Genomic DNA, 12027 nt, shown 5'->3' on the forward strand with positions numbered 1-12027 from the left:
ATAAGTTTCTACTTGGGATGAGCTGAGTTGTTTGTGTAGCATCAAGAGAGCCTTCATCAAGCAAATTCTGGATTTCAACATAAGATTCAAAAAGACATAGCAAAGAATGCCAGTGGAAATTCATTCTTTGCCTAGCATGACCTAAGGATATTGGCAAATGAAATGATGAATTTTAAAAGGCAATGTAGCCAAAATGTTTGCAAGAATTATTATGTTAATAATCAGGGCTATCAGCCTAACAGATTTAGAATGCCTGGTAGCTTCGTTCAATAGATGCAAACGAGCTATCTTATAACAGTTTAATTCATGTTCACCTCAACTTCAAGCACGATCCAAGATTGTGTGGAGTCAATAAATGATAGCAGGGAACAACTCTTTTGTTGGTTCTACTCCTCAACAAAAGAGTTTAATGAAACAGATGCCTCTATATTCAAAAAATTCGCATAAGGAGATTAATGCCCACCCTCTTCAAAGAGACTTAATGGTATCAAGCACTGACTGCAATCCAGTTGTGTTTAACTCATTTTAGTGTTATTGTAATGACCAAGGAAAAATTAAACTATTGTATAAAATTCTTCTAATATATTAAGGCACAACGTTACAAAGCTTTGGATTAGCACAACCCTTTGGAGGGTATAAACTATAAAGTTATGAACACACAAAAGATAAACAGGTGCAAAGCGAAAGTCTCTTGACCAGACTAAGAGTGAAAATCTTTATATATTGACAAATGAGGACCAACAATATCCCTGGGCACGTGAGCAGTATTTGCCACACCTAATGGGAAGATCTGCACTAGTGAACTAGCTAGCTCTAAGAAACCCCAATGATATAGAAACCATGAGCTTAAATTTTTCATGAATTTGTAAGGAATTCTCTAAAGGTCAGTTTCTGTCTTCTAATCTTCTAATGTGTTAATTTTAATTCAGTAGTTCACAACTCTCAACAAATGAACACTATAAGGGGGCCCAAACAAATACAGCATGAAAGCTTCAAAGAGTTTTGAACCATCAAATGCAATGGAGATTAACTGGCCAGAAACAAAGCTCTGAACTTGCAAAATCCTCCACTAAATGAAAGAATAGATTATACAAGGAAAGGCCCAAGCATATTACGTAACTTAAAGACAAAGGATCTGCCACACCATTAGAACTAGAGATTAGTGGATGGAGAGAAAGTAAGGCGTTAAGTCAGCTGAAACCTTGAAAAGCTCCACTAAATGAAGGAAAAGGTACTATTGAAGCGAAAAAAAAGTTTCACAAATATCAAAAAGAAAATTCAGAACTTTGCTATCTTTTAAACTACAAACTACAAAAGGAGAGCTCCACAATCATTGAAATGATCCACTAAAGCTTCAAAGGAGAGTCAATTGAAAGGATGAGAAAATGAAGATCCATCAAAGAAAAAAATGGTCAAGCCAAACTAATCGGAAGGAGATCATCTTGGAAAAGCGACAAGGGAGTGTGATTGAAACACACTATATTTCTAGCACCTTACAAGATATCTCACTTGAAATATGTAAATCCTAGAAAAACTTATTAATTGGGCTCAATATCACACCCTTTGAAGACAAATTTGAGTTGTCTTTTCTTCTAGATGAAAAGTACATGAAAAAGGTACTCTAGTTAATGATTGTCATAATTACACAGTTCATCACTACATTTATCATGATTTCTTTCGATCAGCTATTTCACGCAAGAGCTAGTCTCCATCAAATGGAAAACTATTGTTTAAGCAGTGCCACAAGCTTTCTGCTAAACACAAATGGAATTGTATGGGCTTGTCTACAAAGACAAACACAACACACATGACAAGAGGAAGATACCAAAAAATAAAATAATTGTGAGGGGCCAACCAAACAATCAACCAAGCATTTCCCCCATCTTGACAAGCCATATGTTTTTGATCTTCTATTAGTTGTTGGGAGAGTGGATGTCAAGAAATTCCCAATAACTGCTTAATGGATATTTGCATTGTCAAGCGACTTGAAAAGGATGTACTGGGGGGGGGTATTGTAAACATAAATTCTTGGTGAGTTCATTGCATTAGAGATCATATATTTATACAGCAAAATATGATGAATTTTGTGAACCAAAGGTTCAACAAACACACAAACAATAGCCTAAAAATGTTATCAAACATGATGGAAGATCCAATGATGAAATATCTAACATCCCCCTTATTACATAAATTTTCTAAAGTACGAATAAGATAGAGCAATGCTTCCAAGTGCAACCTCTGTGAGGTCTCATGGTCCTGGAAGGACCCAGAGAGAGGTCAAGAGACCCTTCGTCCCACAAGTAGGAGATCCAAGAGCGGAGTAGGTGATGAACTATTCTAAAGTTTGACTCAAAGTGACAAAAGTTGTAACAAGTGATCTCGAAGTTGCATGGCCTCCTGGAGAAAAGAAGCGAGGCACCATTAATCTGTATACCTGAAGAATGAAGAAAGGGACCTACAATCCCTAAATAGACAATAAAAGCTCCCCCTGATCTTATAGTAAACAGAGCAAAGAAAAATAAAGTGTCTCTAACTCCACCTCCCCAAGGGGGCATAAGCGGCAAATCTTGTCCTCTTTGTCCAACTAATGATCGATCTGAATACGTAATTGGTGAGAGCCCATCCTGAAAGACCCCAAAGACATGTCGAGGGCATGAGTCTAGCAACAATTGAGGTACCAAGGGCACACAATAATCCCATCCCAGAGGGTCCCTCCACGTCGTGAAAATATATTGTCTATAGATGTCGGTCCTGAAGTGCTCATGCAACTCCTGTCAAGGAGACAAGAGGTGAGTAGGGGCATCAAACAAGAACTAAAAATGGAGAAGGCGGTCCATCACAATCCCAATCAAACCAAGAAGAGAAGAGGCCTGTGCAAACCAACCACAAGCCCTACTAGTTAAGTCGGAACCAGCCACCATCTCAAAAGAACAATAGGTCGGATAAGAGTATCTTTGGCGACCCTCAAAAGAGTCAGCAAAGCTCCACAAATGATGGAGAAACCAAACCAAATCAAAGATATTCTCAAGTTTGAAGGGATGAGCACCAAACTTGACCGAGATGATATTGTGGGGAGTGGACTTATGGCATTTGATAATGTATTAGAGGAGTGTTTGGACTCTCAAGACTGAAGCCCAATTAGACTCCAAGAGAGAGGGGCCCCACACGATAGAACCATAGAGCATCATCGGCCTGACCAAGGAGTCCAAGAGGGACATCTTGATCGTGGTATCCTGGAAGTGATGTTTGAAGCATTGTCTCTCAAGCAGTGGCAAGGAACCAAGACCCTTATTAACCTAGGGTTGCATGACAGGTCTCAAACTAAAGCGAGGCCCAGAAACCTTAACACCAGGTATGTATAAGATGAGATCCCAACCTTGGCGCCTTGGAAGTAAAAATGGAGATGAGAGGTCTTCAAATAGTTGAAGACCATAATCCAAGTCTTCCCCAAGTTCACAAACAACTGTCGGGAGTCACAAAAGGAGGCCAGCCCATCCAAAAGCCATTGGAGCCCCTCAGGGGAGGAAGCCAGGATGACTACATCATTGGGAAACAGTAAAATGGAGATCAAAACTTGGTGTAAATAGCAACCATCACCAAGGAGCAAGAAGTCACAAAGGATCTGAAAACCCTTACGTCGTCCTGAACCTAGCCACAACTCTCTCATGTAATCTCATGATAGCCATCACAAGAGTGTCAGAGATCCCAATGTCTCTAAGTCTTTGGAAGAGAGAACAAAGTCAAAAGCTTTGTGAAAGTCTGCAAAGCAACAATAGACCTTTGTTGAGCGATGTTGAGCCTCCTCAATGATAGCCCACAAAGTCAGGATGTGGTCCATGGTTTGAATATGTGTAGAAACCAGCCTACCCCCAACACGGCAATGCCAAGAGTAAAGCTCTGTAGATAAGATAGTATAAAGTTTGGCAAACATATGCCCAATCATGATATACCTATAATTGTCGAGATCTGAGGCTGACTAGGTCTTAGTTATCGGCTAGATAATGTGTCATGACCAATTGTGGGGGAAGCCAATACAAACCACTCTATTAAAGAGCACAAAGAGAAAGAAACCCAAAATTAAAAAACACCAAGCTTGAAAAGCTCAGCTAGGAACTCTTCTTCGTTCGCAGCCCTATTGTTCTTCATGTATCTAACAGCCACATTAATGTTGGAGAACGGAAAGAGATGGCAATGGGGCAGGGATGAGGTGGAGAGGGGATTGGCCAGGGATCTTATATAGAGTGGAGGTGTGAGTAATAATGGAGTTGTGATCCAGGGTGGAGGGGGCAAGGGGGGAACAAGGTGTGCCAGAAGAGCTTCGGGAAGAGAGAGGCACAAAGGTATCTACACTACATTGAGACAAACACCCACTTCTTGTGGCGTGGAAAGCGACCATAGGCAAGCCTCAACTGGAGAAACGAGGGGGACATGGAGGAGAAGGTCAAATGAACCGAGCAGTGAAAGGACTTGTAATCCTCGTCAAACCACCTGTTCAAGGAGCAAGAGCTCCTATGCTAGGGGATAGGAGAAATGGGAGGTGTTGTGGGGAATGGAGAGGCGAACAAACTCCAACAGTACAATAGAAATTGAGCCGAACATGGAGGCAGCATCCCCAGACACGACGAAGGAATCCTGGGAGAGGAGTCATCTCAAATAGTGGACGAAAAGGTCGCGGTCACTCTCGGTGAAGCAAAACAAAGTACACAAAGGGGGCTCCGCAACAAGAGGGGGGAGGGGTGGTGAGTAAGAGGGGAGGACCCGACGGTTAGGCTAAGGAGGGCATGATTGGCCAGGGGGAAGAAGAGAAACCGTGACGCTACTGACAAAGGGGATGAATGAGGCACATGAAAGAACATAGTCGATAACGCTCACACCACCGCAATAAAGCTAGAAGGTGAAGAGGTCAGAACCACGAAAGCAGGAGAGCCCATCCAGGATCACCAAGTCCGAGGACTCACAAAACTAAAATAGGTGGCGGCCATAGCTAGTAAGGGGTCCTTGACCATCTTGCGAGAGACACTGCAAACCCCAAGAGTACATGGATCTGAAATGTAGATTTCCTATCATTGCTAAAACCTGCATAATGTGCATCTATATATCTTATCAAAAAGAATTGATCATTCCTTTTATAATCCAAAACATGGTTCATTGTAACTTGGTATACCTTAGTGCCCATTTTGTTGCTTCCCAATGACATATCTTTGGCTCTTGCATGAACCTTGCTAGACAATTAACAACAAAATTGATATCTGATCTAGTGTAAGTCAATTAAATCAAAACTCCAATCTTTTGTCGATGGGAGAGTCGCATTACTCGAGATGGATCAAAATCTAATAATTGCAATCCTAATTCAATTGTTGTAGACATTGGCTCAAAATCCATTATTTTGAACTTCTCAAGCAATGTCATGGCTTTTTTTTGAGATAAAAAGATATGGCGATAAGTTTCCCATGCCTCTAAGTCGAGACAATAGTGCAATAGCCTGAGATCATTCGTCGCTGACTCAAACATTGTTCCTAAGCTGCTTGTGGTAAATAGTTCATCAACATATACATTAATAATCACAATCTCCCCCCTTGTTCTTAAGGTAAAGATTTAGATCATATGGATGCCTACTAAATCCATGTTTTAGAAAAAAATTATCAATTTTAACATACCAAGCTCTAGGAGCACATTTGAGATAATAGAGAGACTTTACAAATTTCCATACCTTTTCTTCTTTACCAAATGCAATGTATCCCTCTAGTTGGGTCATATGAACCTTTTTCTGAAGGTCTCCGTCGAGAAATGCACTTTTTACATCCATTTGATATAGCTTCCATCTTAATTGAGCATCTAGAATAAAAATTATTATGATGTTTTAATATTTGTTGTGGGAGCAAATGTTTCCTCATAATCAATCCCTTCTTTTTGGGCATAACCCTTAGCTAGAGTCTAACCATATATTAATCTATTATCTACCTCATAGCTAGTTTTGAATATCCATCTGCATCCAATGGTGTTCTTGCCATGTTATAGATCAAGAAGCTCCAAGCCTTGTTTCTCATTACAGATTGATATTCTGCATTCATGGCCTCTTTCAAAGGTTTTAATTCTATGCTAAAACATTAGATGGTTCAAAATTATCAACAACTTAAATCATTAGTGCTGCATTTACCTCCTCAGTCCTAAAGTTCAAGCGTCTAGGAATCCATCTAGCCTCGCATCGTGAATGGTACTAGAATACCCACTTAGACATAAGTTTTGTGGCACTTATGGTGTTGAAATAGTTTGAGTATCAACATCCAATTACATTTCTCATCCATGTCAAATCTAGCTCTACTAAAGTGGGTGATGAACTAGAAGGTGAACTTAACTCACTCTTCTCATCAAAAATGGCATCTCTATTGATGTATAACTTCTTTGCATAATGATTGTGATGTCCCCATTTTTTAATAGGATTTAATAATAAATGATCATTAAATAATAAGATTTTTAATAACATTAAAATATAAAATAAGATCATAATATAAATAAATGAATAATATTATGAAAATATAAAAATAGATAAATAAATAGAAGTGCAATAAATAATCCATTATAATCTATAAGCAATATATACAACATATTATCAAAAATATATATATTATATATTACTACTTATAAAGACATGACTTTTCATTCCTAGGCCACAACTTATAGAAGTTAAAGATATAAAAAATCATGAAATGAGCATTAAATAAAGAAGAGGGAAAAAATGGGATTGCATTGGTGACATTAAATAATAATATCAAACAATCTAATAATGGTGGATTCTAATATGAACTCTACAAGTCAGGAGTATTTATCAACTATATTTGTTAAGATGTCAAATGATGATATATCTGCAATAATAATTATAATGTTAGTACTCTTTACCTTATGATTTCAATTACTAAATAGTATAAATCAATATTCATCATAACTAATGATCATAACCTATTAGACAAAGTTCAAGGAACAATAATTGCAAAGTTGACTTTCCATGAATCATTATTTTTATTGATAAGTAGGAGATAATTTCCACAGCGAGTCAAATTGTGATATTGCTATCAGGATTTAACTGTGTGATTTCGAGTCAAACTCATTGACCCATATTTCATGAGTAGTGATTCAACATGAATCCATCTCTCATGAGAATAAATGGAACACTTAACACTCATTGGATTTTAGGTGATGCTCACAAGGGTGAAGCACCGGGACTTCCCAGGAGGTCACCCATCCCAGTATTATTTTTATGACACTCATTAATGGCTATTCATGCCTGGTTGAAATTAATATATTGCCACTATTTATGCTAAGGTAACTAAAGAAAGTCCTGTTATATCACCCACCTTTCACACTACAAGAAAGAATAAGAGATTCAACACAATCACGTCATGCAAGAATCGTTCTCACTAGTTTTGATAGACTTATTGAGTTCAAACTGATTTAATTTTTGATCTTGTAGTACTATACTTTCAACTTCAAAGTTCGATGGAGAAATAAATATGTTCTTGGATATCATTAAAACAATCAAATAAGATAGTTCATAAAAATGGAGGAAATGCCTTATCAATTCAAAAGTTTCTGAGAATCTTGAGAAGTGAACCTACTTGAAATCTGCCAGATTTGTTGAGAAAGCTTGAAAACTTATCTTTTATTCTCCACACTCAGCATAATGTTCTATGGTCACATCAGTCCAACTACATCTACTAAAAATGCAACGTCCAGGACACACTTGGTTGCCACAGCTTCCTTGGCAGCTACTACTGATTTTTCATCTCAGGGAATGCACTTATAGCATATTTACAGAATATGGATCTAATAAAAAGGCCTTAGAAATTTTCAGACATTTACAGTTGCAAGTGTGAGATCCAAACCCTCAACCTTTAGCTAAGCATCCTCCCTGCTTGTACCAAAATGGAAGCTTTTGAAAGAGTGTATGGGCATGAATCATAGCATAACAGTAGAAAGTTTTTGTCAGCTATAATAGTTAGAAACTTAGAAATGCTCTGGTAATGCTCCGGTATCCCCCATGGCCGTGATAAAGTGGGAGCTTTGAAACTACGTATGAACACCCATTCAAGCATAGTGGGGATATAGTTGCTCAGGCAAGGCATATGATCCATTTGACAGGATGCCTCAGAATAATATCACCTCATGGAACACATTGATTAAAGGATATGAATAAAATGGATTTGTTGTGAAGGCTTAGTAACTTCCAATCAAATGTGATTGTTCGCCCACCCAACTTGGGCTAAATGGAAGCTTTCCACACTTGCTGCCACAATAAGGGATCCCATACCTATTAAAAGCACAATTCCTCTTCATGAAGCTTGTGCCCTCTCTTCTTAATGAGAGATGTCTCCCATAGCTACTCAATTGTTTGCTGTTTTGTCACCAACAACTTCATTGTCCCCCTCCATGCTGCATTAATATGAATGTCTTCTCCATTTTATACTTGTTTAATCACGTGATGTTTGGCGTTGAAGTTAGGGATGTGACAAGAGTGTGGGCCTTTTTGAAGTGAGGTTCGCTCCCAAGCTAGAAATAGTAGCCATTTTTATACCTAACACGACAAGATCTACAAACATGGATAGGCACAAACGAAAACGAAATAACTCTCTAAACAGAACTAGAGAGTTCATTTGTAAACAAAAATGCAAGGCTAATTTTTAAAATAAAAGCTACCTCTTTGCAAGAATCTTCTTTTCTAAGCTCTTTGAGAACAAATCAACACCTACAAATGTGTAAAAATAGCACAAGAAGCAGCCTAGAGCCATCAAAGATCAATCTTCAACTCTCTTTGTGCAATAGCAAGCAGGAATATAATTTCAGCAATTAAGTAAGATGGTTTTGATTTTCATTCACAATAGCATAAATGAATTAGGTTTTGCCTTTTTGTTGTTTTGTATGGGTGAATTTAGGGTTGGGGGTCATTTTTCACATTTTGCCACAAAAAGACCAAACAATTTTTTTAAATGCAAATTTGGCCCAAGCTCAGTTGGTGGTGACTGTCTGGACAAAAAATTGTACCAAGTTAGGCTGGCGGTGAATATGGGCAAAAATTTGTCCCACATTCATCTGGCGGTGTCTTCTTGGATGAAAATTTTTCCCTAGTACCGCAAGGGAAAACCCACAATTGTTTTGTGGGACCCATAGCAAACCAAATTGGGATGGTGAACTTGGTTCAAACTGGACCAGAACCCAGGTTTTCTTGGCAACGAATCAATACCGTAGGTGAAAATATATAGGCACTCACATAAATTAATTTAAATAATGTTTGAGTTTTGATTTTTTTTTTGACTTCCATTCTCATTTGATGTTAAGGTACTCTAATGTATATAAGCATGCTTTATCCATTGTTTTCATATGAATATTTAAATTTCCTTATATATTTTAAAACTTTCCTATTTTTTATATAGCCACCCACAACTGTCCCCTGCTTCAGGAAAAAATCCGACCCAAAAACCTATTTCCCTGTCCCTTCATCTCAAAAACCCAAGGTAACATAGCTTCAAATGAAATTAGACATTACGTAAACAGGAATTTTAATACTATAAATATGTACGGATTTGTGAATGAAGTTCATGGCACAGCTTTTCTGGATATGGTTCAAGCCCATCGTTAATATTCTATTTGCAAAATACGAGATCTAATCCTTCAAAATCTTATACTGCAAAATACCATCTAGGAACATCCCTCATCAAAATGAGGGATAAACAACTCAAAGGGTTGAGTGGACTTTGATTCATCTAAGAATTGCTTGAACAATAGAGAGGTGCCATGTATCATCAAGAGATATCGTTGGCAACTCTGAATGGAAACTTCGATGTAGCATAACACATGAAAGCAGAAACCTACAATACCCAACAGAACAACACATAAAATTATGATAAATACCTATTTTACCATATTCACCTCCCCATACCAAAATCAGTAGTCGATTCGCTCTGAAGTTTGGTTCAATTCGAAATCGAATCACATTCGCCTTTTTTCTAACAAATTCGTTGCACAGTCGATGTGCAGGACCCTGGTCGATTTGGCAACAAATTTGAGATGTCATTCCTTTTTTCCATACAAACACAGAATGACCTGTCAGCGAATTTGGTGTGAATGACAAATTTGTTGACTTTCCTAATTTCATTTTTAATGTTTTTCTGGCAAATAAAACGACAAACCTAAAATGCGAACATTATTTCCTTCCTCCCACGACGGCAAACACAATTCTTCCTGCGCGATGGCAATGAAATTTCTTCCTACGCAATGGCAAAGGCAGTTGCAGAGTTTTATTAGCTGCAGAAGTAGAGTTTTGTTGGCTGCTTTGTCACTGCTTTTTCTTCCTACCACGAATGTCTACCATGTTAAGTTTGTGGTGCATAAGTTCTTAATTTTATTTTCTAATGGTTCCTGTATGCAACTGATTGTGTCAACAGGTGTTGGTTGAAAATAGGTTGCAGCCAAATGTCGGCTGAACCATTATTCTTTACGAACTTATATATGTCTGTTTGGGAGTTGAAAAAGATGAAGAGCAGAGTTTGAGAAGACTATTCATATGTGAATATTGTATATGTTATGGTTGTGCTCATGAATTAATTACAAAGTAATTGAAGGGATTTTGACATGTTGAGAGACAGAGACATCACTTGCAGACTCTAACAGATGATGTAAATGCTGAAAAAGTTGTATTGCTGTCAGATTAATTTGTCGAGAAGGTTGGTCAGAAATGATTTGAGAACATCGTTTCAAGTATCTTGTTCTGATTATAGGCATTATGTTTGAACATTTTAGAACCTTATTTTAAAAGGAATTGCTGGTTAATTTGTTTCAAAGTTCATTGAAAACACACCTGTAATTAACCGCATAATGATGATGAAATTTGATCACATGACTGATTACTGATTAGTAATGTTGATTGTTTTTGAACTGAAATATTGATATAGTGGTTTATTTTGACTAAATCATTAATATATATGGTGGTGTATGTTGCTAAAGTGCTTTAATATTAGAATAGTGGTGTATGAACTTATTTGCTGCAGCATATGTTTACGTATATATAAAAAAAATTAAATTAAATTAAATTCTTGTACGAACGAACCTGAACCCAGCCCTACAAAAATTTGAGCGAATGTTGAACCCGCATATGAACCAGAATCCGAACCAGCAACTTAGATAAATACAAAAAACAACAAAGAGCCCTGATACATTACGAAACTAGCACCAGTAAATCCACCAAGTGCAAAAGTTCTCCGACAAGACATGGCCATATGGGCTATTGACTAGTGTACTTTATCAAATAAAATACACTAGAGAAAGAACTGGAATCAGATAGTACTTGAGCACTGTAATGGCAGAGATCAAACAGCGTCTTGTGATGCTTGACATCTTTCTGTAAAAGGGAAGGGAAAAGCAAGGAGCAAAATATGCTCAAATCACATGCTCCCACACCCATTCCCAAAGTTTATGTACAATAAGGAAAACCAATTATAATTGTCAGGGTTTTTCCCTTTTCTGATTTATATGTGGCAGTTTATTTAACCTATGAATGCAAAAAATCGTATTTGTTATGAAGCGTACCATAAATGCAAGAAAAAGTCATCTATTTATTATAAAGTTCTCAGATTTTTTATTCATTTACTCTCTGCAACCATTTCAAAACATCTATACAATATCTGAAAATTTCAATGTGTTTCCACTTGCCCGGCTGGTCTTGATCCAACCTGATTTATAACCACTTAACAATAGATAATATGTTTGCTAACGCAGTCAACCCATGTTTTGTTCACAATCAAATATCATACACTGTAAAGATTGATCTTTTAAACATCTCTTTTCCTAAATTTTTGGGAAGAAATATTTAGTACTTGAAAACAGAACCACCAAAAAAACTCTTCAAGAAAAATGTGACTGTAAAGACGAAGACTTACAATGATGTTAATCTCATCAAATTTGATAATTCTGGCAAACTTCCTTCCAGTTTATTATTACTGATATTCCTGAAAATAACAAGATATGATTATAAGAAAC

At 37.2% G+C, this 12027-nt stretch overlaps 1 protein-coding gene across 3 annotated transcripts in view; it reads right to left on the reverse strand.

The window, feature by feature from the left end:
* LOC149551153 (nodulation receptor kinase-like) overlaps positions 1–12027 on the reverse strand; it is a 54779-nt gene that overhangs the window by 36854 nt on the left and 5898 nt on the right. For all 3 annotated transcript variants that reach the window (XM_089786740.1, XM_089786742.1, XM_089786741.1), the window contains exon 6: positions 11928–11996. In XM_089786740.1, the coding sequence (XP_089642866.1) occupies positions 11928–11996 (69 nt within the window). The remainder of the gene's footprint in view (positions 1–11927; positions 11997–12027) is intronic.

The sequence above is a fragment of the Cupressus sempervirens genome, chromosome 6 (genome assembly GCF_028749045.1).
Source record: "Cupressus sempervirens isolate cs-2001-9-10 chromosome 6, ASM2874904v1, whole genome shotgun sequence".
In the NCBI taxonomy this organism is placed as follows: Eukaryota; Viridiplantae; Streptophyta; class Pinopsida; order Cupressales; family Cupressaceae; genus Cupressus; species Cupressus sempervirens.